General features: G+C 33.6%; 1 protein-coding gene across 1 annotated transcript in view; it reads right to left on the reverse strand.

Moving 5' to 3' along the window:
- Positions 1-27,407, reverse strand: part of sspo (SCO-spondin) — a 94,741-nt gene that overhangs the window by 10,851 nt on the left and 56,483 nt on the right. The window contains 36 exon segments of the mRNA XM_058765946.1: positions 300-520; positions 1,176-1,340; positions 1,577-1,623; positions 2,424-2,569; positions 3,602-3,729; positions 5,017-5,187; positions 5,897-6,093; positions 7,125-7,263; positions 7,338-7,454; positions 7,596-7,757; positions 9,186-9,395; positions 9,533-9,579; positions 10,383-10,519; positions 10,961-11,082; positions 11,364-11,519; positions 12,075-12,245; positions 12,445-12,615; positions 13,551-13,597; positions 13,688-13,840; positions 13,918-14,161; positions 15,241-15,375; positions 16,621-16,788; positions 17,702-17,911; positions 18,210-18,374; positions 19,268-19,303; positions 19,421-19,641; positions 19,726-19,871; positions 20,853-21,019; positions 22,632-22,781; positions 22,866-23,086; positions 23,280-23,376; positions 24,607-24,804; positions 24,885-25,055; positions 26,070-26,270; positions 26,345-26,391; positions 26,477-26,646. Coding sequence (XP_058621929.1) covers positions 300-520; positions 1,176-1,340; positions 1,577-1,623; positions 2,424-2,569; positions 3,602-3,729; positions 5,017-5,187; positions 5,897-6,093; positions 7,125-7,263; positions 7,338-7,454; positions 7,596-7,757; positions 9,186-9,395; positions 9,533-9,579; positions 10,383-10,519; positions 10,961-11,082; positions 11,364-11,519; positions 12,075-12,245; positions 12,445-12,615; positions 13,551-13,597; positions 13,688-13,840; positions 13,918-14,161; positions 15,241-15,375; positions 16,621-16,788; positions 17,702-17,911; positions 18,210-18,374; positions 19,268-19,303; positions 19,421-19,641; positions 19,726-19,871; positions 20,853-21,019; positions 22,632-22,781; positions 22,866-23,086; positions 23,280-23,376; positions 24,607-24,804; positions 24,885-25,055; positions 26,070-26,270; positions 26,345-26,391; positions 26,477-26,646 — 5,454 coding nt within the window.

Consider the following 27,407-nt stretch of genomic DNA (forward strand, 5'->3'; position numbering starts at 1 on the left):
GTGATGGCATTTTTCCAGCCACGGGAAGTTACATCGTCCGTCTCATTCAACCAAACGCTCTTCATACAGAAACTCTTTAACAGGCACCACTGTAGTTCAATTAGACAACCTCATAAGGCCTTTCAACGTTTTTTTCATGATTGATGATGGCAATTACCTTTTTTTCTACAAATGCCCTGAGTGCTAATCCATCAGACTCGTTAATGACCTTCTTTATTAGAATAAATAAACAATGTAAGCAGCACAGCAATTACAGGCTAAAGCACAGCAGTGTGACGAGTGATTGTGTGTTTGTGTACCTCTCGAAGCGTCCCGTCTTCCTCTTCACACTGACACAGTGCTGGAATCACACACCGGCCCTCCAGGCTCCGATAAAGGCCCTCCTCACACACACAGCCCTCTGTGGCCCCGGGGCCCGTGCAGTTGAGCGGTTCAGGGCCATACAGGTCCAAACACCCCCTCTCACACACTCGCCCCAATCCGGACTCACTCCAGAGCCAACGCTCATCCTCTGGACACTCTGTATGAACATTAGTTGATGACCAGTGGACTTTAGGGAAGGGCAGATGCTATATTTAATTTAAATTCTGTTTTCTTTTCTTTTCTATTTTATTTTTTTAAATAAACAGAACAGTTACAGTTGCATAAATAAAAAATAAAATTATTTGATAAATCCATTAATTATTATTATTATTATTAAAACAAATAAGTAAAATTATTATTATTAGTAGTAGTAGTAGTAGTAGTAAAATAATAATTATTATTAAAACAAATAAATACATTCATATTATTAAAACAAATAAAAATATTAACATTATTTAATTAATAATTGTATAAAAGTATAAATTAATATTATTATTATTATTACTATTATGCTGCCAAATAAAAATAAATTAAAACAAACAAATAAAAATAATATTAAAATAACAACAACTACTACTAATAATAATCAATTAATGAATAATAATAATCATCATCATCATCATAATAAAATTTAATAATAATAATAATAATAATAAAATCAATAAAATAACGTAGAGTGCAATGACACTTCAAGGTACTTCAAGGAATACACTACTGGCATACTGTATTTAAATGAACTTGAACAAAAATGCTACACCCCAATGTGTTTTCGGTCTAAACACCTCACAAACCCTCAGCACTGTGTTTCTCACCACATTCGGGGCCCCTGCAGACTCGTGATGTGTGTGACGGCCCCTCACACTCCCGTCCTCCGTACTGCCGCTGGCGCCATATCGTCCGGCTGGAGAACTGCTGTCCAGATCCGCAGGACGCTGAACAAGAGCTCCACGCTGACCAGCCGCTCCACTCACAGTCCACTGAATGAAAACACACAGCATTCAGACACTCTGCTCCTTTCACTTCCGTTCATAAACACAGGTAAGAGTCCATTGCTTAGAAGATGTTTCAGGAACATTTTGAAGTTTGTCTCAGATGTTTTAAAAATGGCTCTTAAGTCAATAGTTGCCGTACAGTAAGAATATGAAGCTATAAAAATAATGTTTGTGGGGCCCTTTGTGTCTCTGCTGTGAGTGTATGAGGTCACATGACTCACCGTCACATGACTCATTAGTGCAGGTAAAGATCCCACCTTCACAGACACTGTAATTAAACACACACACACAAAAGACTAAAATCAGACGTAAATATACACACTTATTAGTCTTTCCATGCTTGATGTTACAGCTTTCTCAGAAAAGTTTTCCAAGACAAAAACATGTCCACCCCCAAATTTTTAAAATATATTCAGCATAAATTATACAAATATCTAAATATATTTAGCATGAATAAATAAATAAATAAGCCTAATTTAGAGCATTATAAAATTCTTGACAATTAAACAATCAAAAAACCTTTTTCTTTTTTATTGCATAAAAGATGTATTGCAAAAAAAACAATGATATCAGTTATGATATATCAGTTTTGTGAATAATGGTAAATAAATAAATAAATGTCCAGATGCATTTTGTTAATGATAATTTAATTATTATAAAAATGCTTCAAAATTTTCTTAATTTCTTAATAAAAATACAGTTTATTTTTTCTTTTGATTTATGAGCATGTATATGAACCAAATATGAGCATATTTTCATGTAATCCATGCACTTTACTTCAAAACGTCTAATTCCAAATTGTTATTCTTGTCTATTATATTGTCAGCTGTTCCATCCAGAGCATCAGATTCTTTCAACAATGTCAGAGTGACTTTCTGAACATCTTGCCGATATTTTATATCCAAAGAGAGGATGTGGATTTCACTTCACGACACTGAGACGCTCTTAGAAAAGCCTGATCGTGTTCCACGTGTCACTGAATATCAATCCAATAACCACAGCAGCTCTTTCTGTTAAAGATCATTTACACGTGAAACACAAACCGTGCACAGAATGAATGTGAAGTACCATGAGTTGCAGGAGTCTGGAATGACGGTACCAGCAGGAACTTCCTGTTCCTGGAGGTCCAGGGTGAGGTTGTGGGACACCGACAGGAGCGAGACCACAGAGCAAGGACACTGGGATTGAGGAACGCAGCTTCCGTTCAGCATCACCTGCAGATGGATGATATGATTAATAACGTCCTCATATTCATGCGGGACTCGTACAACCATCTGTGTCCAAATTACACTTCCAAAAATACAGAGCCATCAGGAGCAGATGTGAACAGGGTACACTCCTCAAATCACACTGTTTACTGCAGTCTAGAAAAATAAACAAACTAGATTTATATGTTTTCAGAAGACAATGGGATGGGTTTGCCTGTGCAGACGCCACTGTGTTGTTAGGGAGCTGTGGTGGTTGCCAAGGTGTTGCTATGGTGGTTTAGGAGAGGACGTTGGTATGGGATTGTTAGGGTCTTCTGGAAATTTGCAAGGGTTTTGCTATGGGGTTGCTAGGGTGTTCTAGGAAGCTGCCAGGGTGTTGCTGTAGAGTTGCTAGGCAGGTCTAGACGAGAACGTTGCTATGGGGTTGCTAGGGTGTTGTGGGAATCTGCTAGGGCGTTGCAAGATTGTTTAAGGTATCTGCTAGGACGTTGCTAGGGTGTTTAAGGAAGCTGCTATAACTTTGCTATGGAGGTTTATGCTAGAACGTCGCTATGGGGTTGCTAGGGTCTTCTGAGAATTTGCTAAAACGTTGCAATGGGGTTGTTAGGGTGTTTTAGGAAGCTGCAAGGATGTTGTTATGGTGTTCAAAATATTTTTAGCATGCTACTGTTATTAAGGGTGTTGCTATGTGGTTTGTAGAGTGTTGCCAGGTGGTTTCTAGGCTGTTCTGTGTGGTTTCTAGAGCGTTGCTAGGTGGTTTCTAGGGTATTGCTAGGCAGCTTCTAGGGTGTTGTATGGGATTGCAAGGGTGTTACTAGGCAATTTCGAGGGTGTTCCGTGCGGTTTCTAGGGTGCTGCCAGGTCATTTCTAGGGTATTGTGTGTGGTTTCTAGGGTGTTGCTAAGCAGTTTCTAGGGTGTTGCTATATAGTTTGTAGATCGTTGCTAGGCAATTGTTAGGGTGTTGTGTGTGCTTTCTAGGGTGTAGCTAGGTGGTTTCTAGGGTGTTATGTGGGGTAACACAAACAGATTGACTCACGGCTCCAGGCGGGCAGCTGCACCCAGGACTGCAGGTCAGCGGCACACACTGATTTTGGGGCCACAGATCCTCACAGCTGTATGGACAGGATCCTGCACATGAGCTGAACACCTGACCAGCAGGACAATCTGACACAGAGCAAACCAAACCACCGTTACACACAGCATCCAAACTAGCATTCCATTTACACAGATGACATTATTATTTGTGGCTGAACTACAGTAGCTTAAACACACATGATTTGTTGGTGCCGGTTTGACAGAGCAACTGCAGGGCCTTTAAGTGACGGACTGCTGAAGTTCATTAACAGTAGTAATCAAATGAGTCAAGCTGCTTAAACGACTCTGGAGGGGAATCTGTTTAAGACACACTTCATTCCTCCTGAAGGCTTATCGCACTGTTTTAAATGAGTCTATCAACTCAAACTCTATTCTGTCTTATCATCTAAAACACAATTAATGAACAGTCTGCATGGTCGTCACACGCCGCATGATTCAGTTTAACTCCTAACGGATTCTTCTCCACAATCTCAGATGCTTTAATGCAAATCAGTGCCAATTTTAATATTTTGTGCATGCTTGTCTCGGACTGAAATTAGCATAAAATTGCACACAAGAGGACCAGTAAATTGCTGAAGCTATAATGTAGCTAAATGGAAGGTAAATTATTTCTATAAGAGCATTAGAAAACACACACACACACACACACACACACACACACACACACACACATCTGCTTAAATTCAGCTAAACATCATTAAACCATAAATAAATAAATATATATATATGCTTGTGTGTGTGTGTATATATAACATTTTAACGTTATTAAAATGACAATTAAGCACATTTACCCCTCATTTTCATTAACAATTAAACTGCAAACAATGACTATGCCATTTGTAAACTATATGCACAATAGTATGCATAATTCGTTGCACTAAAAATTCTGATTTAAAAAGGAAATTAAATTAAATCGATGTCCTGAAATGATGATTTTTAAGCAGAATGAAAAAAGCATTTATTTGCATCCCAGCAATATGAATTTGTAAAGTAAATATTATTAATTTGAATGAAAATGTCACAATCAATATATCAATAAATAAATCTGAATAGTCCTAAAAATAAGCTTCACTATCTTAATGCCAAATATAATTTCTTATTTTCCTTGTGATTTTCTTTGTAAAGCAACACATACAGACAGCCTGAGTTCTGAATATGTGCTGTCATGTTTTATGACAATATAAACTGAAATGACAGATGCTTTACAGGTATTATATGACCGTTTGAAGGGATTTATAGGTGCACTATAACACATCATAAGTGTTTCTCCTTCACTGAAGTGTGTTTGAGTTTGTGTTTATGTGTCAGGCCTGTACTTCAGCTGGTTTTGTGTGTTTACGGATGTGTTTGCTGTACCAGGCAGGCAGCTGTTGGTGTTGCATGCGGTGTGTTGTTCCAGGGGCCCGGTGCAGCTCAGACCCCCGGGCTCTGGCTCCTGTAGGACCGTCTTCCTGCGCAGTGACACTCCTCCACCACAGGAGGCGCTGCAGTCAGTCCAGGCTGACCACTCGCTCACCACACAGCCGGCTAACAGATCGACAAAATCATATAGGCCTATATAATCTACACTTTACAAGATACAAGTCCATTAAAATACATGTCAAGCACAAATGTCTAATTCTGAATATTGATGTTAAAGTCTTTTTTTATAATTTTACAAAAATAAAGAAAAAACAAAAAAATTGGTTTCCAGAAAAACTTAATAATAAAAATTAAATTAAAAATAAATAAATAAATAACATAAAAAGTAAAATATCAAGCTATTTATACAATAAAACTACTTATATTTTCCCATTATAGAGAAGATTTTTTTTTTTGAAAAACAAAATGTTAAAATCTATGTAAAAAGTTGTTATGCAAATGAACTTTGCATGAATTGTGATATGAAATATGTTAAAATATGTTAATATTTTTATAAAATATCAAATAGTAAGAATATATATTGTGTGTGTGGGTGTATATACATATATAATTTTTTTATTACATTTTTGTTTATTTTTGTATATATTTTGTGTAAAATATTTTGTAATTTGAATGTAGTGTTTTTAAATATTTTTAATTATTATTTTTATGCAAATTAATTTAGCATGTATTGTGATTTAAAATAGGTGCCAAAGTCTTATTTTTTTATATTTGTCAACATATTTTCATATTTCTATAAAATATCAAATAGTAACTATATATAAACTACAATTTGAATTTAAATATGTAGATTAACGCTGCCCAACAGGCTGACCTGGACAGGGCGGCAGTGAGCAGCTTTCACTCTGGATGGTGTCGGCGCAGGTCGGTCCTCCGGTTGTGTGTTTGCAGGAGCGTCTGCGTGTCCTCTGTCCCGTCCCGCACGACACCGAACACTCACTCCACGATCCCCACGGACCGTAGACCGGACACGCGTGATCCGTACACACCAGAGAGCCATTTACACACACACTGCAGAGACAGAGGTTTGTGTCAAATGTGATGTTTTTGTGTATGTATTTATGTAGATATGCAAGTACTTGTTGTAGAGCCACACTTTTTACAAAAACATCCACACAAATGCAGTTCTGAGAACGTTCTGAAGTCCACACTAAGGTTATTACTGGTATAAATAAATAAATAACATTTCAGTTACTTTAGTTACTTTTTCCGTTAGTTTTCAAGGCATCATTTCTCGTTTTCTTGTATAGTTCTTAAAGTACAAAAATAACTAATACTGAAATAAAAACGAATAAGAACTAAATAGACATTTTAAAAACAAAAGACAAAAACACATAACTAAACCACAAAAACTTTGAGATGAAAACAAAAAATGTTAAAGCCAAAAAAGTCAAAATATTAATAAAATCTATAATATTATATCAATGATACAAATAACATTGGTCCAAGCTAGTAAAAATGGGATAATAATAATAATAATAATAAATAAATAACGTCTTAAATATTTATATGCATTTGTGCAGTTCTGTTGATGTTTAAAAATAATAAAATTTTTATTTATTTTATATAATTTTATAATAATATTTCAGAAATAATACACATACACATATTAAATAAAAACTGATTGTAATTATGTTATTATTAATCATAAGTAAAATAAATAAATAAAATAAATAAAATATAAATGAACAAGAATAAAAAAATAAGACATAAGAATAAAAATATAAACATATTAAAACAACACACAACAAAATCACTAAAACTTTTAAATGAAAAAAAAACAAAAAACTATAATATTATATAAATTATACTAAAATAACACTTGTCCAAACTAATACAAATTAGATCACAATAATAAATGTCAAATAATGTGCCAACTGTTTGTGTGCATTTGTGCAAGACTGTTAATGTTTAATGTTTCTTTACCTTCAGCACAATATTTCAGAAAACTGTCCCCAGACGTTAACAGAATCTGACAAACCCTCCCATCTGGGACGTCCTTTAAGGTAAACCGGATCCATAAATAAATGAGTTGCTCTCACCAGGTGTTGCAGCTGACGGTGATGTTCTCTCCGGGTCGGATCTCCAGCGTCCCGTTCTCCAGCGGAAGCCCACAGCGACACTCGTCCAGCCGCACACACCCTCCGTCCTGCAAGAGCCGGCCGTCTGGACAGCGGCAGCCTGCGGCACACAAACACACTCATATTCCCCGCTTCATGTGTGTATTACAGCAGAGGTCAGAGAAACGCTGATACCTGGATGACAGGTGCCCTGCAGACACTGGACGTGATCCCACAGGTCAGTGCAGCTGCGGGGACACTGATTGGCACAGGAGTCCTCATAGACCCGCCCCCTGTCCTCACAATGCTCACCTATATCAATTACAGAAAATATATAAAACTACATGAACTATATGCAGGTCCACACTGAATCAGTTTATAATTACAAATTATAGTTACTGATTATACTTCTATAATATTCATATGATGTCTATAATAAGTATGTGTGTGTACCGGGACAGAGGCCAGTGTTGCAGCTCTGAGACTGCGTCTGTAGGTTCCTGCAGTGTGGTCCGGGGTCAGAGGTCAGAGGTCGGCGCTCTCTCTGCCGGTATCCTCCGCTGCAGGGATCTTTACACACACTCCAGCCGCTCCATGAGCTCCAGTGACACACATCTGAGCAGACAAACACAGACAGCACCACACTCAGCTTCTCTCACCACATTAAAGAGGTCAAGATGACACTGCAATAAACATTCCCTGGACCAGACCTTTCCTATTTTAGTTTTATACTATTATACTTTTTATTCATATTTTGAATGAGCTTTTATTTGTATATTTTCAGTTTTTGTAATTTTGCTACGGGCTTTTGACAATTTTGTCATTATTATTATTTATTTATTTATTTTTATTATTATTTTATTTATTTATTTATTTATTTTAAATATTGCTATTCAAGTGTAATTTATTTTTATTTCAGTTTAAGTCCAGTTTAAGGTTTTATTTATTTCCAGTTAGTAATTTTAGTGCTTCAAAATTCTTTTCAGTTAGATGCCAAGGCAACCTTTTTGTTATTCTATTTGATCAATTAACCAAAAAGTTTTTAATAGTTTTAGTTAACAGTTATTTTGAGAAACTCTGTTATGTGCTTTTGTCAATTTTTATTATTTTTTTTAAACACTGCTATTCATGTCAATTTATTTTCATTTCAGTTTTATTTTTCATTTTTATTTATTTCCAGTTAGTAATTTTAGTGCTTTAACAGTTTTTTTCCCAGTTAGTTGCCAAGTCTCTAATTTTCTCATTTTTGTTTCTTCAAGTTTTTATAATAGTTTAATATTATAATAGTTATTTTAATATTTTAATAGTTCATCTTAATATTAACAATTAACAAAAAACGTTTTTAACATTTTAAATTTTATCTAACAATTATTTTGAGTAATTTTGTTATGTGCTTTTAAGTGCTTTTGCCATTTTTATTACTATAATTTTTTTTGTTTTTTAAATATTATTATTCAAGTTTAATTTATTTTTATTTCAGTTTTAGTTTTAAAAGCTTTTAAATGCTTTTGTCATTTTTATTACTATTTATTTTGAGTTTTTTTTTTTTTTTTATAATATCACTATTCAGGTTTAATTTAATTTTATTTCAGAATTAGGGTTTTATTTTACTAATTGTTTTTCAGTTATTTATTTTATGCTTCAACAAACTATTTCAGTTATCTATATTTTCTCAAATTTTCTCAGTTCTGTTAAGTTTTTGTATTTATTTTATTTCAGTTTCATTTCAATTAACGAAAAAAGTTTTTAATAGGTTTTGTTTAAGTAAATGATTACAAACGTCTATCATGTCAAGTAATTAATATCCATAAGCCGAGTTAAGTCACTGGACAGATGCCTTGCTATCCCATGTATCTCTACAGTCTTTGAGATGTGTTGTTGATGGTGTTTTAATATCAGTGTGGGTCGTCGGGTTCAGGACCCCCGACCCGGATACGCTGCCCTTTGGCTTCTGCTTTGATGACAGTCAGACATTTGAGAGTCCCATACAGGAAGTGTTTGATGATGATGTGTTACTATGGTAACCGTCCGTGGGCGACCCACCGGTGCAGATGTCAGACTGCGAGCAGATTCGCTCTTCCTCCAGCTCTTCATCACACTCTCCCTCTCTCCCGCTGACCGGCAGACCGGAGTCCACATCCAGACAGGCCCGGAAGCGCCGCTGGAGCGACACCAGACCCGAAGCGTTCCCGCCGGAGGATGCTGGGATACATGGAGAGCAGGAGGTCCATTCTGACCACTCGCTGACCATCACTGAGAGAAAGATGTGGATTTATTCATGAACAGGCAGAAATGCGTTATTAGATTTCAGATTATCTGATCTGCATCTAAAATAAGAAATAATAGATGCTCTAAATATGGTTATACGGGTAAAAATAGAAGCGTTATACCTTCACATTCCTGTAAATCACACTGCAGAGAGCCGTCATGACAAAGACTGAAACACACACAAATAAAACACAAGATTTATACATTCTCTGAAGAAAATATGAGCGTTGGTTGCTATATACATATGTGGAAGTATATAAGAGGAGATTGTTTTTTTTATAATTTCATAAATATGTTTTATAAAAAATTATCTAAATATTTATAATTATATATATATATATATATATATATATATATATATATATATGTATGTATGTGTGTGTGTGTGTGTGCGGTGGACCTATATACAGTTTCAAATATTTAGATATGAATATACAATAGGAAATATATCATAGGACATGCATATATAATAGGAGATTATTATTTAGAAATTTTAGAATTAATTTTAGAATGAATTCTAAATAGTTTTATAAATAACTAACTAAATATTTATAAATTATTTTTACACGTAATCATATTTTTATTTTTAAAAATTAATACATATCTCTGAATATATTTTCCATTTTATATTAAATATTATATTAAATTAAAAAATATGTTAACTTAGAAATTGCATAAACAATTATAGAGTAAATGTCTATCAATTATTTTTTCAAAAATATTTTCAGAATTAAATTAAACTTAAATAATAAATAATTTTAACTTAAAATTTAAATACATTTAGAAATAAATTTAACTTAAAATAAATTTTAACACATAGTGCTAGATGTTTTATTGCATCACTAGGAGCACTAGTTATAGAGATAATTGAGTAAACACCACTAATCTGAAAGCTGAATACTTGAGTTATCAAAGGCACATCATGATAACACTGTGATCTCACTCTCAGTGTGAAGAGCATCAGTGTCTCACCATGTTCTGCAGCCTACGGTCAGCAGCGCCCCCTGCGGGACAGTGACGGCCACAGGTCCTTCTGAGCCCTGATGGAGGAGATGGACACACCCGCACTGATCCGGACGGACGCATGATCCGTTCTGCTGCAGGAGACCCTGAAACACACAACACAGCAAATCTTCATCTTAATCACTGAATTTAACTTTTCAAAAATAATGAATGAATGAATGAATGGATGGATGGATGAATAAATAAATAAATAAATAAATAAACAATTACAATAATAATAATAATCATCATCATCATCATTATTATATTTGTATATTTATTATTTTTATTTAAATATTTATTTATTTATTTTATTTTATTTATTTATTATTTTTTATTTATTTATTTTTTGCTTTTTCCTGTTTTGGGAAATTCTGGTAACACTTTACAATGAACAAATGTATTTTATTAACTAACATTAATACAGATTAATAAATGCTCTAAAAATATATATCGCACATTAGCATTCTAATATTAACAAATGAGACCTCACTGTAAAGAGTTACTATGTGAATTCATGTGAAATGTTTCATGTAAACCGTGCAAACCTCCGGACAGAAGCAGCCGGGTGTGCAGTTCTGGGATGAACACGAGTGCGTTTGACCCAACAGATCACAGTGTTTCTCACATGGAGATCCACATTCAGAGAACAGGAAGGGTTTCTCACAATCTGACAGACACACAGATCAACGTAAGAGTGAAATCAAGAACAAAATGAACAAACAAACAGCACAACCACTGAAATACTCAACATATGTAAATAATCATTTATTCTGTTTGCACAAAATATGCTATTACCATAAAATATACATGAAAACCTCTGGGAAATTATTCTTGTGTCATGCAAATCTCACTTTTAAGCGTGCATGTTGTACACTGTATATTATATGCATGGTGTTCTTCTGATATGGTAGTCACTCAGTAAAGTACTGTGGTATAGACAGTGATCACCTGTGCAGTTGTCAGGTTTGCAGGGCCGGCTCTGTCTCTGTAGATCAGTGCAGTGCTGCCCACCGCTGGCCGAGATGAGCGGCGCACGAAACCTCTGCTGATACTGAGACACACAGGAGCAGTTGCTCCACGCGCTCCATTCAGACATGGGACAGCCTAAACATGGGGAACAGATGCACATTTATGGGTAAGACACCACAGGTGAACACAGGAAAACTAATCAATGTCATCGCACTTCCCTGATTAATTAATCACAGTACATTAAGACATTACCTTTTGTACTAATATGTTTCTCAAATATTGTTTAAATATGCAAATAAGGCATTATCTAATTAAAAATGCTTTAATTTGCATACATTTCTAGAACAGAAATCTAATCACTGGATAAAGCCATTCAAAATTCATCAACACTATAGACTAGTTGCTTATAATTGGCCTATTATTAACACGTTGGTTATGTTATGTTTGCTTCCATATAAGTTATGGAAGCAAAATGGTCCAAAATCTCAAAATTGACCAGTGCATGAAAAAACAATAGTTTTGCATGCATCTTGCATTAAAAGTCAAATCTCATTGGTAAAACATAAATATTCATTAAAAAAATTAAATACATATATTTTAGATATTATATATTTTCCCATTTCTCCTGCTTCTAATAAATCTGGTATTATATATTATTGATGAACTGGTTTCTGCTTTATTTTGGTTCACCTGGACAGGGTCTCTTATAACACAGTTGCGTCTCCTCTGCGTCCCTCTGGACGTCCTGAGGACACGCGTGATCTCCTGTCTCCTCACACACACACTGACGGCGTCTGGAGATCACACCTGCGCCGCAGCTGCGTGAACAGGACGACCACGGGGACCAGGGGCAAAGGTCATCTGCAGGAAACAGAGGTCAATCAAGAAACATTAATGACCTGCATTCACAACACACCATTTATTATAAACACATTAACATAACACAAATAATTAAAGATGCATCCGTTCTAGTTAATCACATAAATGGAAATATTAGATAGACAAATGCAATCATGTTGATTGTTTTGTATTAAAAACGGGATAAGGTCTATTCTAGTACCAAGACAAGGTGCAGAGTGACAGCCCCGGGTGTCTCTCTCAGGTCCAGTGCAGTCGGTGCCGTTGTTTCGCGGTGGAGGGTTGATACAGGCGCGGGTGCGGATCTGTTTACCTTTCCCACACGTCACGGGACAGTCTGACCACACGGACCACGGGGTCCATCCGCCGTCCACTAATACAGCATAAAATCACCAACAAATCATTCATAACATCAACTGAATCTGAGCTGGTTTATGTGGAAATAAATAAATGTTCTTGGTTCCTACAAACCCTTTTGATTTTTTTGACATTTCCTGTTGTTTATAATCACAGTCATTTTTAAGAACAGAGATTTATAACAGTGATTGTACTCACAGAAAGTAATTTATAGCTGATTAAACATATAATACATTTCCATGACTTTTTCAAATTTTAGTGTTATTTTCTATTACCTTTCTAGGCCTGAAAATGTATAAATTATAAAATTATACATTATAATATATCATTTTAAATGTATTTATATTAATTTATATTAGTATTTATATTAAATATATATATATATATATATTATATTTATATTATTGTTAACTAAAAGTCACTTTTGGTATTTGAAAACAGGCTGAAATAAAACAAAACAAATATAAGACAATCAAATTAAATGAAAATTGAAAAATGTTGCCTTGGCAACTAAATGAAATAAAATGAGTTTAAGTACTAAAAATACTAAAACTAAAACCGAATAAAAATAAATTAAAGCTAAATAGGGGGAAAAAGAAGAAAAATGATAAAAGCACTTAACAAAATTACCAAAACATAAACTAACATTTTAATTAAAACTGACAATAAGAAGAAAAGCAGATTCAAAATAATAGTTATGACTATAATAGTACATAAATAATACTAAAATAACACTGAGGACAATTTCTAAACTTAAAATACATGAATATATTTTATAATAATATGAAAATTAATTATTATATCAAATAAATACAGATTATCACACACATATATTCTATATAATAAATTATCCTAAATTAAAAATGATGCATACAAATATAAATAAATGATAAAAGCTATAATGTATTTGAACTGCAAATGTTTATCAAATTACAGGCAGGACATACACACCTCGACAGTCTATATCTTGACAATAGTCTCCTTCAGGGATGCAGGTGCTGAAAACACACAGAAAAGATTTTGAATAAACATTATCTCTCTGAAGCCCCTAAAAAGTCTTTTTTAAAATAGTTCTCAGTGTCTCTCACCATTGTTTACATTCTCCTTCTAACCACGTGTCTCCGACAGTCAGTTCCTGCTCATCATGGACACACAGCGGGGGACACACGCCAAGGTCACATGGTTTGTGCTGGACTTCCTCGAACTGGCAGTTTGTACCATCACCCTCAGGAACCAGAGATCTGGAAAACAGAAAAACATATTCACAAAATCCTGCCTTAATGGAGCCTCCATACTGAATGCTGCGAGTGAATCCCACCTGAATCGAGTCCTCTGTCCAGGGCCGCAGGTGGAGCTGCAGGAGGCCCAGGTGGACCAGGAGCTCCAGGTGCAGCTCTGCTCTCCTGCGCAGGTGTGATTGCTGCAGGTGAGCCGCCCGTCTGCGCAGCTGCAGTTGTTGCAGTCCACCTGATGTGTGCTGCCTGCGGCCCAGCTCTGACCCAACGCATCCAGACAGTCACACTGCCACGTCTGAACACACACGCCGTCCTGTTGCAACTGACCTACACACACACACACACACACACACACACACACAAACGCGCACGCACACACACAATACAAGCCGTTTTTTCATGCAGTATTTTTATGCATCAAATCTCAAAAACAGTACTGTATACTGGCAGAAAATAATGGTTTGGAATGACACAAATATAATTAAATTTGCAGTTTTGGGTGAATCGCTTTAACGCTCAGAACAAAAAAATATTAATATTCATGATGTATTTTCAAGTCTTTAGAAAGCCATTTGATAACTTTGTTTAGGCAAAATATGAATTTGGGTATAATTTGGAAAAATGTTGCAAAATTGCAAATGCTGGACAATAAGGGTTACAAAAATTCACCACTTTTTTTTTTTTGATACAGAAAGTTTTAATATGTACATTTGGGAAAATGTATAATACTATATATTTTCATCCAGTATGATACGCTTATGAAAAGTAAGGAAATTTCGATATTTGACAATTTAAGTACTGCATTAAATATTAATATCAAAGTATGTTTTAAACATAATATAGTCATTTTAATACCACTTGCTTAATATAATATATCCTATATTATATTGTTATATTAGTGAGACAATAATACCAAAACAGCTCAGAAAACACTTGAAAAATATTGGAATAATAATTCATTCATTGTGTGAAAACAATAGGAAGAAATTTGACTTGCCCTGATTTTTCAAATGTACATAAATTTAAGACATTTAAGACAACGCATGTAAGTTTCTTCCCATGGCTAACTGAATATAAATAAAATAAAATAAATAATATGTCAAATAATGTTTTGTCTGTTGGCTGGCGCTATTTTATGATTCAGTGTTGTTAACTAGAACTAAAACAACTAACTGAACTAAATAAGTCTAAGTGGCACTAAAATGACTAAAACTAAAACTGAAATAAAGCTATATAAAAATATTTAAAATAAACAAAACCTAACGACAATAACAAAAATAAAAAATAAATATGAAAATGAAAGCGAATTCGAAATATGAATAATTACTATGGTATACAAATACAGCTAAAATAATATGCTATAGTTAGATATTGTTTAATTGCTTTATATAAACACTGTCTCTCACCTCGCGGGCAGCGGCAGCCCGGCTGACACTCAGTGTTTCTCTGGCACTCGATGCCCTGCTGCAGATCTGAGCAGCGCTGAGGACACTCATTAGCACACGACACAAACTCCTGCCCCGCCGGACAGCCATCATCATCTGAAACACACACACACACACACACACACTGTATATTCTGATTGAACTGAACACCATTAGACCTACTCTAATATTTGACACACGTCCTTCTAAATGATCAGCATGATTCAAACATCATCTACTCCTGCCTTCTGTCGTCTGATTGATAGTTTAGAGTTTTTTAATCAAGCAAAAGCTCTTTTAGTGTAATTGTACAAGCGTCCAGCTTCAGCTGCTGCTTCATGTATCTTTTTGCTGTCAAATCTGATTTTTCTCAAGTAAACGTCAGAATAACTGCAGTCATATCTCCAGATGAACTCTTACTGAAGCAGCTCAGCTTTACTTGATTCTCCATCAATCATTTTCTAGAAAAATCAGTGCGTCTCAAATCTGATCATCAGGATCTTTTGAGGAGCTTTACTTTCACTGTTCCTCAGCGGAGGAATGATCTTCATCTCACATCTTCTGAGGAGCGTTTATTTCTTCATCTCTCCATCAGCATCAGATTGCATTGAATTATATGTTTCAATCTCATTTTACTAAGACATATTATTGGAGATATAGATTGACGACACATATTTATATAATTTTATGCAAGTATCTGCTATACTGTTATAAATATCTCACCGACTTACATTACAAGCTATCAGAATTTCATCGTACTTTTTGGCCATATAAATATCATCCCCTGCATTAAACTGCATATTTTTGCTCATTTTGAGTGTTTTTCCTTCAATATTTCACAATATCAGACTATATGAGCCATAAAAGTCTTATGGATCAAATATGATACTCAACATAAACACATATGCAAACTTGTTTTTTTACACTTAGTCTAAAGGTTCAATAAATTGTTCAGTTTAAAAAAAACAAACAAACATATTTTTCTGACTATTATTTCATATATCTGGCTTTACAGGGTTAAAATACTCAAAATGTCTCAGACAAATCTCTTTAAATTAAACACTGACTCTATTTATGTTTAAGCATGTTCCTGGTCTCATCGTGCATGATTCATCAGTTAATATTATTTAAAAAAATTGTTTTCATAAAGCTTTCTGCACCTCTGAGACAACAACTCTCGTGGACGATCAAAAGCAATATGAACCAATAATATCATATCCTGCTTTCATTACAGTATCAAATCAAATTACGTCCTGCATTATTTCCCAGTGAATCTTTCAGAATGTGTTGTGATGCTATTTTAGCATCTGTTATTGCGACTGTTATTACACTGCTGCTGCTGGTTCAGATGTGAGCTCGTACCGCAGGGTTTGGTGTTGCAGGGTTTGACCTGGTTCTTCTCTCCTGTACATTTGCGGCCTCCGTTTTTGGGTGGAGGACTGGAACACGAGCGGGTCCTGATGGAGCGTCCTCCGCCGCAGGCTTTATCACAGCGGGACCAAGAGCTCCAGCGAGACCAGCCTCCGTCCACTGAACACAACACTCAACACATTACTGTCTAATCACTTGTGTTTATATATCCTATATTATATTATGCTTCTCAGATAAGTGTCCCTCTTGTTTTAAGTTTGTTAAATATTTTTACTCAGACAACACTAATAATAAAGAAAATGTTTTGTGATGTAAAACTAACAATAATCTGCAAAATAATAAGAATTGACAATTAAAAATATATATATACCTTAAAAAATAAATAATTATACAATGTAATAATTATACAACAATTATAAAATTAATAATTGATAACAAAATAATAATAATGAACATTTCTTTAATAATATTTAATTTGTGCAAACGTTTTGCAACGTAAAACTAACTATATGTTGCAAAAATAGTACAAATTATTTAATAAGATTTGATATTTACAAATATACTTATAACAAAATAATAATCATCATTATAAAATAACTATAATATATATATATATATATATATATATAATAACAATAGTAATAGTTAACGTTATATAATATTATACATTTATTTAATAATATTTAATTTATGCAAACTTTTTTACAATGTAAACTAACTATACACAAAAATTTATTGAATAAGATTTGATATTTACAAATATGCTTAGTAAAAATTATACATAAAAATATAAATAATTAATAATAATAAAAATAATTATAATAATTAATATTTATATATTTCTTTAATAATATTTAATTCTTAATGATGGCCATTGTCTTGATTTTTCTGTAAATTATCTAATCATTCAAACAACAACGTACAAAAATCTCAAAATATTATGTGATAAAAGAAGACTTGTTTTTGGAATATAGATTTTTATCTAGATTTTTTTTTTGATAGCTCTGACTATACACATTACAATCTAAATGTACAAACAAGTGTTTATTCTCTCTCTTATGTTTTAACTCACCGCGGCAGGCCTGAATATTACAGAAGCGGTTTTCCACATTGCCGCCCAGGATGTCCTGACACCAGGTCCCGTTGACGCCCGGGGCGAGGAAGGTGCGGACGCGCTGCTGCTGTCCCACGCCGCAGGAGCGAGAGCAGGGGCTCCACTCGCCCCACTTCATCCAGGAGCAGTTCCTGTGAGCGCATTCATGGCCCGGACACACACCACCATCTGACACACAAAACACATTCATATTATACAAAAAACTACACTAGACACATGGTTAACTCCACACAACAAGCAAGCAAGCATGCATAGTATGTGAATTTTCTGCATGCATCCCACAATGCAATGCACTTGATTTCACCTTCCATTTACATTGCATAAGCAATATGTAAACTGTGTAATTTTTATTAAACTGCCTGTATTAACTGTAAAGTAAATAGAATATAAATAGATGTTATAATGAGAAGGCACAGATATTCAGGTTAGTATCATCAGAAGGATGCGTAGATTGAGCTGACTGTACCGGGACACTGAGGCAGGTTACAGACTCGCTCCTGTCGGGTTTCTCCGGAGCAGCGTTCACGAACACACTCCCTCGTACGGACCTTCAGAGCAGGAGAAGCCGGATCACTGCAGCTTCTGGAGCACGGAGTCCACGCCGTCCACTGGGAGAAACCAGCATCCTCGTCTGATGAGAGATGAGCAGAGACTATATTACAGGATAATAAATAATAATAATAATAATAATAATAATAAATAATAATAAATAATCAAATGATGATGATTATTATTATTATTGTTGTTGTTGTTGTAGTTATTGTTGTTGTAAGGAAATAAATAAATAAACCACAACATTATCATCATCATTATTACATGTAAACAAATAAACAACATAATAGAATTACTATTAATAAATTATTTAAATAATAAATATAATCATTAATATTGTTAATATTATTAATGAAAATGTAATGAAGTAAATTAATATTTCATTATTGTTGTTAATAATATACAAGCTAAACTTAACTAAACTCAAATAAAACTTTATTGCTATGTTATTATTATTATTATTATTATTATGTAAACAGCTAAATAATAATAAACATTTAATATTATTATTATTAATAATAATAAACAATTCTATTATTAATATTTGTAAGAAATAATTCAAACAATTAAATATTAGAATTAACACTGTTTATATTATATAATACAATTATTGTTAATAATAAATTAATCAAATAAATAAATAATAAATAAACATCTTTATTATTGATTATAGTAATAATTATAGTAGTAATAATAATAATAATAATAATAAATGCAATGACAAAAAATTAATTATAATTGTTGTTAATAATACTAATGTAATAAAATGTATAAAAATGATCATTATTATTTTAAAATTAAATATTATTATTTTTATATTATTAATTATTTTATTGTTTTTATATTAATAATAATAATAATAATGTAATAAAATGCATAAAAATAAATAATAAATATTAATAAACATTTATAAATAAACAAACGCAAACCAACTGAATTAATTTATTAATTTTACACCCAACCAATCATTACCTGGTAAAGATGGTTCCTCTGTCGGAAGTGTTACCACTGGGAAGACAGTAAAGAATTTCTGAATTACTATAAAGTAATAAATAAGCAGTTTAAAAATAATATAATCAAAATAATCATGCATGTTTCTAGCAGTAACATATTTCGAGCATGTACGTGAGCAGTCGGGTGTCTGGCAGTAGGCCGTGTCCAGCAGGGGCCCATCACAGTCTCGGCCCCCGTGAGCTGGACTGGGCAGGTTACAGCTTCTGCTGCGACTCTTCTGGCCGAGGCCCCCACAGCTGAGTGAACAGGGGCCCCAGGGGCCCCAAGGAGACAGACCTCCATCACGGGGACACGGAACCAGAGAGCAGTTCCACAGTCCGTTTTCACACGAGCTTCAGAAGAGACACAGATATATTACTGACAAATAGAAAATTCGGTGATTAAAAAATTTGGTGAAAATATAATTTTTCTGTTACCAGGAACTGCATTCATGCATCAGCTCCTCTCCAGACATCAGCTCGGACCCCAGTGTGATGTTCTGGAGGTCAGGGGTCAGGTCAGGGGTCGCTGACACGCTTTGTAAAGAGGTCAGGAAGTCAGTGTCCACCAAACATGGACACTCCTACAAACACACACAACAGCTTTTTTAAATTATTTCACTTACTTAACTATTTTATTACCACTGCAATGCAAACTAGGTCAAGAATAAAAACACTAATAACTTATATATCTTGTATATTATATTTATGCATCTCCATAGTATATTGACAATTTGTATGTTTAAAGGTGGCTGGAGGATATATAATAAATTATATATTAAAAATTACACATACTGTACATACAGTATACACACACACACACACACACACATATATATATATATTAGTGCTATCAAACAATTAATTGTGATTAATCGCATCCAAAATAAAAGTTTTTGTTTACATAATATATACTGTATGTGTGTGTGCTGTGTATATTTATAATGTATATATATAAATGCACATACATGCATGTATATATTTTAGAAAAATATCTTATGTTTATATATTAAATATATATATATATATATATATATATATATATATATATATATATATATTATAAATTATATGAATATAAATATATACATGTAAATATTTTTTAAATATATACTGTATGTTTGTGTATTTATATATAATTTATACACATATTATGTAAATTAAAACTTTTATTTTGGATGGGATTAATCACGGTTAATCATTTGACAGCACTAATGTATATATATATATATAAATAATTATAATAATGTTTAATTTTATATATAAAAATATAAGTATACTGTTAGAAATTAGTATGTTAAAATGTCTCTGGAATGAATGAATGAATGAATGGATAAATAAATATAGTATTTATATTTATTTTATGATTATTTTAAGGAAATAAAATTGCAAGGTTGATGATTTTAGCTAAATGCTAATAATAAACTGGTCTGTGGTATGAGGATGCAGTTTTATGATATAGTAGTGTTAATAAATACTCTGAAGTATGTACTTTATCATAATCACCAGTGAAGTGTGTATTTCCAGCATGTACATTACTCTGTATGACAGGATTGTGCGCTCACATAAACGCAGGATCCGTTGTGTTGGTAAGTGTTGAGCGGACAGTGGCAGCCCTCCTCACAGCCCTCAGAATAACAGCCCTCGTGACCTCTGACCTGAGAACAACTGAACGGACAGCCTTCACCGCGCTCACACTCCCGATAGAGACGGCCGGGAGGACAGCCCACCTCTGATCGACACACACACACACACAAATATATTACAAAAACAGTCAGAGTTTGGTTTAAAATGACTATTTGATGAGAATGAGCCATAAAGCACAACCCCCTGAAAGTCATTATACAATTCAAACACTAGCTAAAATATTGAAATATGCAAATGCATACAGAATAGGGCTCAAGGACAGGCACTTTTCTCATAACAGATCTCTAAAAGTGGCTGATTTGAATTTGGAGAGAATATCACAGGGGATGCTGGGACATTTCACTTTTAAATGAGGACAGTGTCTTATCTGTTAACCTTGACTGGAGCGCTGAGACCTTCACGCTGACTGAATATTAGATGGGTCTTACAGTCACTGAGATCCACAAAACTACCTGTTTGAGAGCACTTCCTGCTGTCACAGGATCACCGCTCACGGAAGAAGGTTCAATATATAATCAGAGAATAAATCTGAGGTATTAAAATGTTCTTGAAGCCCTCGCATCGTGTTTCAAAACAAACAAGATTTTAAAATACTTTCTGAGAAGAAAACAAACCAATTTCGTGAAGGATTTAAGCTGCTGTGAAATCCCGCTCTGTGTCTGTAACACTGAAAAGCTGCTGTGTGCAGAGACAGGAAGCCATTAAAGCAAATCTGACTCAAATATCCTGTCATTTCTCCATCTGGTTGGTTTTTGAAGGGGCTTTACTGCCTGTAAAATCCCACAATTCTGCGTGTGCAACTTTAGTAAGAATAAAAATAGCATCTAACAGGCTGGTTAACACTTCATGTAGAAGTTTATTGTATTTATACATATTTTTTCCAACTTTTATATTTCTACCAAGAAATAAAATGAGATTCATTCAGTCAGTCATTTATTGATTTAGCATTATTTGCTTGTTTTGAATAATTTATTTCTGTGTTTATTTTTTAATTAAGCCCCAGTCACACTGACCATCTTAACGGTCATAAAATATACTTTGTCTCCTTAATTCTGCATTATTTAATTATTTCACAATATTTATTTATTTGGTATTATTTATTTATTTCAAATTACTAATTTTATTTATTAATTTGTTTGTTTGTTTGTTTTTGTTTGTTTGCTTGCTTGCTTTGCATCAAGTCCTAATCACACTGATTAAAAAATGCTTTGTGTTTTTTTTTGTTTTTTTTATTTACTTATTTTGTATTTATTTGTTTATTTTTGCATTAAGCCCCAATCACAATGACTACCTCAATGGTCCTAAAAACAGGCCGTTTTTTTGTTGTTGTTGCATTATTTATTTTGCATTATGTATTTTTAATTTAGCATTATTTTTTTAAATTTAAAATGATTTTTTTTTTTTTTTGCATTAAGTTCAAATCACACTAACCATCTTAATGGCCATAAAAAATAGGCTTTGTTTTTGTTTCATTATTTATTTGTGTTTTGCATTAAATCCCCAATCACACTGACCACCTTAAGCATCCAAAATTAAGCTTTGTTTTCTTTAGGCAAAATATCATTTATTTTGGTGGGAAGTATGACCTGGACATGTTTTATGACAAGTTTTGCAAGAGGTTTTTCTGAATTTAATTTCCTAAAACTATTATTATGACTGACTGCTCAGAGGGAGAGCTGATCGAGTGTTTGTCGTACCCAGACACACTTGTGTGTTACAGGTCTTGCTCTGGCGTCTCATCCCCGAACACGGCGGCGTCCGGCAGGATCGGCTACGGCTCTGAGTCCCTCCTCCACAGCTGACAGTGCAGGCTGACCACGCTGACCAGTCGAACCACGGACCGGAGTCTACAGGAGCCATCATACAGACAGAGAATATAGAGATTCTGCACTCAGTGTATGTGAAAGGTGTTATCGGTCACACTGACTCACCTGTGCAGCTGTGAGTGTTGCAGGCTTTCTGCTGTCGGCCGGATCCCACACACTCTCTGCCGCCGCTTTGAGGGGCGGGGTTATCACACTCACGTGTCCGGATCTTAGCCCCGCCTCCACACTGGGCAGAGCATTCAGACCAGGGAGCCCATTGGCCCCAGCTGCCGTCGACATGGCAACCAGGCACGGAGTCACACTGCAGGACACCTGCTTCACAGGTGCTGGAAAAAAGGATTGAAAAACATACAATTATAGTTTTGTTTCAATGTCTAGTGAGCTGCCTTTCCTTTCATTTTTTTATATTTATGCCTATGTAGACAGTAAGCAGCTCAATAAGGTGTGGGACAAAGGCTTCCTCAGTGTTTAATAAGCTCACTTTGACACTAAACAATCATGAGAAAAAGCCCACTGTACCAGTTCTGACAGTTAGTGCTGATGGTCTCTCCTGGAGCCACATGATGCCAGTCGGATGGATCCGGCCAAGACCAGGAAACATTGCCTGTGTCTATTCCTGCAGAGATATAAAGTGTTTTGCATGTCATTTCAGTGTGTAAAACTTCTATATAGCTCTATATGCACTTAAGGGTTTGTTTTGGAGTAGTTTTAAAGTAATTTAAATCAGTGTTGTCATTAACTAAAAAAAAATTACATTAATTAAAATAAATTAAACATTTACCATAAAACAGAATATAAAAAACTTAAACTTGTTTTATTTCAGTTAGTTGTGAAGGCAAAATTTCTAATTTTCGATTCGTTGAAAGTTGAAGTACTAAAATGACTGAAACTGAAATAAAATCATATTTAACAAAATGTTATAAAAAATTACTAAAACTTTAATTTAAATAAACTAAAAACTTTAACAAAATCTACAAATAAATTCAACATTAAAATAGATGAAATAATATATTTCAATTTGTGTTTAGTTTAAGTACTAAAATTACTAAAACTAAAACTTAAATAATTTTTAAAAGTTAAATAAAAACATTATTTAAAAAAATACAAATTACAAAACACAGCACAAAACTTTAACTACAATTAAATAAAAACTTTAACTAAATAATACCAAAAATAAAATTTATAATTAAAATGAATTTAAAAAGTAATAAAAATATTAAATAAAATAAATTAAATACAGTGTTAACAGAAATAAAATATAAAACTACTTATATTTCACCTATTTGCAAAGGCAAACTTTATAATTTGTTTGATGTTGTTTAAGTTAAAGTACTAAAATTACTAAAACTAAGATTGAAATAAATGATAAAAGAAAGAAATTAATTAAAAAATAATAAAACTAAAACTAAAAAACGGAATAAAAAAAAATACAATAAAATGACTTAATCTTTAGCTAACTTTAACTGAAATTAATGAAAAAATAAAACTAAAAATATATTTAAAAAACAAAACAAAAACAACAACATTAAATTAAATAAATTAAACATTAACAGAAATAAAATAGAATATAAAAATCTTAGAACAGTTCAAGCATATAACTAATGTGGAAATTGACCTGAAGCCCGGCCCTAGGGGCGTAAAAAAGGCTGAAATGCAGGGCTCTAAAAAATCTAAAACACCACCAAATAACTAAAACTTAAAATTACCTAAAACTTAAAATGTAAAAATAAAAACAAATTCAAAATATTAATAAATAATAAACAATTATAGTAAAGTAACTATTAAAATAACACAGATTGAAAGAATATTTGTGTTGTGGCAGCAGCACTGAGCATCTCTTCTGTACCTGCGCTGACGTTGTTATATTTACAGCGGCACAGCTCTCTGTCCACACACAGGCCGTCCTGCAGCAGCATGTCTCCTGGACACCCGCAGGTCGAGCTGCATCCCGGAGAATCCACACACTCTGTGTCTCCGTGCAGATCAGAGCAGGAGCGCGGACAGGGCTTCCCACAGGGCCACTGCTCCTGTCCTCCTCCACAGTCTGCGGATGAGGATAGAAATATATCACGACAGGAGTCTGGAATAGTTTCAGATGTTCATATGACTGTAGAATCAGCTGACCCGAGCAGACGGTGAAGTTATCATGACAGCCGCGGCTCTGTCGACTCTCTCCGAGGCAGGACAGACCGCCGAACCGCGCCGGAGGACTGTTACACTCCCTCTGTCTGACAGACACACCGGCACACGCGTCACAGTCTGACCACGAGCTCCAGGAGCCCCATGAGCCATGGACTACACACACACACACACACAGAGATCAGGAACATTTAACAACAGACTGACTGCAGGTCATGATCTTTCACATAATTATAATAAACTAAATCAATTTACAGCCCTCACAATTTATTTAAATAACCATTAGTCTCTAATTTGCTGAAATTTGCCATATTTACATATTTGTCATAAACGCATTTTTTGTCATAAATACATATTTTTTCATATTAAAATGTAATGTTGCATCAAAATGTTCATCTACTGCTGATTGTATCATTTTGAGTAATTTAAACCAGTGCTGTTATTGTTAACTAAAACTAAAAATACTAAAAACATTTACATTAATTAAAATACTGTACTTTAAAGATTAACAAAAATTAATGATAGAATATAATACTAATACTAATACTAATAATAGAATATTTATATAACGTATTTTGATTAGCTGCAAAGGCAAATTTTCTCATTTCTGTTTAGTTTAAGTTGCTATTTAAAATAAAAAAAAACTTAACACAACAAAATGATTATAATTAACAAACATTTTACCCTAAATAACGTCACATCAAAATGTTAATATTTTTACATCTGAAAACTGCTGAAAATTCAGCTTTGAATTACATTTTACATTTTAAAATGTATTAAAATAGAATAGACATTTGAAATTGTAATAATATTTCACAGTATTACTGAATTTACTGCATTTTTGATTAAATAAATGCAACCTTGGTGAGCTTTAGAGACTTTTTTACTTTTACTTTGTTCAATATTATAATTTCGTTTATTTATTTATTCTTCTATTAATTTATTATTAATTAAATAAATTTGATTGTAGATACTATTATCTTTTTTATCTTTTGCACGACTAATTAATCTATAAAGTATATTAACATATTTTATATGTATTTATACATTCATATTATTAAATGCGTAATAAAATCATCTATCTATCTATCTATCTATCTATCTATCTATCTATCTATCTATCTATCTATCTATCTATCTATCGATGGTCTGGTTTGATGAAAGTCTCACCGGGGCAGAAGGAGACGGATGGGCACGGCTGTCTCTGGATCTGGACTCCCAGTCCGGCGTGTTCCTCCTGCTGGTCTGGACACGGCGCTCCTCCTGATCTGGGTTCAGGACAGGCGCAGCTCCTGTATCGGGAAACCCACTCCATCCCGCAGGTCTTTGAGCAGGGCGTCCATTCGGACCACTGACACCAGCCTCCATCCACTGACACACACAGAAACACACATCACAATCTAATAACCCACACAGATGACTGAGATTATTATGAAGGGACGAACCTGGACACGGCTGTTCACCGCAGGTGAGTCTCCCTCCCTCACAGGTGCTGGAATATGACCAAACACGTATGAATCACATGATTTAAATGAATGCAAATTATGTGATCTCTGCGGTGTCTCTGTGATTCTCACCAGTTGTTGCAGGCGTCTGGAGTCGGGACGGTCTCTCCGGGACGGACCCGTCGTCCTGTGTGCAGGTCCAGACAGGGACAGGTGTCCCGCTCCACACACTCCGTCCCATTTGAGTCCAGAACTTTACCATCTGTGCAGTAACAGCCCGGCTCACAGCGCCACTCGCAGTACTGCGTGCACACACACACACACACACACGCGCGCATGCACAGACATTATCATCACTGTCACCTATCTCTATATCTATCTATCTATCTATCTATCTATCTATCTATAAAATATATATTTATATGTTCATGTTATATGCATTATTCAATGCATAGTAAAAAAACTTAATAGTAAGTAATTATTAAAATGTAAGAATATTTATATTTGAAGAATATTTATAATTTATATTATATCTTAAATGCATATTAAAATAATCATTATTAATTGTTAAAAGATAATAAATATATATTCTGTTTGATTTTATCCTATCTCGCTCTCTCTGTAAAAGTAATAAAATGTATATTTATTTAGATATCATCATTTATCAATTATACTTAAACACATCTTTAAAAAATTTGCAATTATCAAAAAAGAATACATATTTTGTTTTCAGCTATTTTATTCTATCCATCTATAAAATACATTTACATGTTTCAGATGTATTTATACATTTGTATTATTCTTAAATATATAATAAAAAGTCTATATATCTATCTTTAAAATCTATTAACATTTTATATTTACTTATTTATTCATATTATATATATATTATTCTTAAATGCATAATAAAAAATAATATTAATTGTTAAAAACAATAAAATATATATTATGTTTTCAATTATTTTATTCTATCTATAAAATATATTAGCATTTTATGTGTATTTACAGTATATATTCATATTATTCTTAAATGCATAATGAAATTCCAGTCTATCTATAAAAT

Source organism: Onychostoma macrolepis, chromosome 24, assembly GCF_012432095.1.
Source record: "Onychostoma macrolepis isolate SWU-2019 chromosome 24, ASM1243209v1, whole genome shotgun sequence".
In the NCBI taxonomy this organism is placed as follows: domain Eukaryota; kingdom Metazoa; phylum Chordata; class Actinopteri; order Cypriniformes; family Cyprinidae; genus Onychostoma; species Onychostoma macrolepis.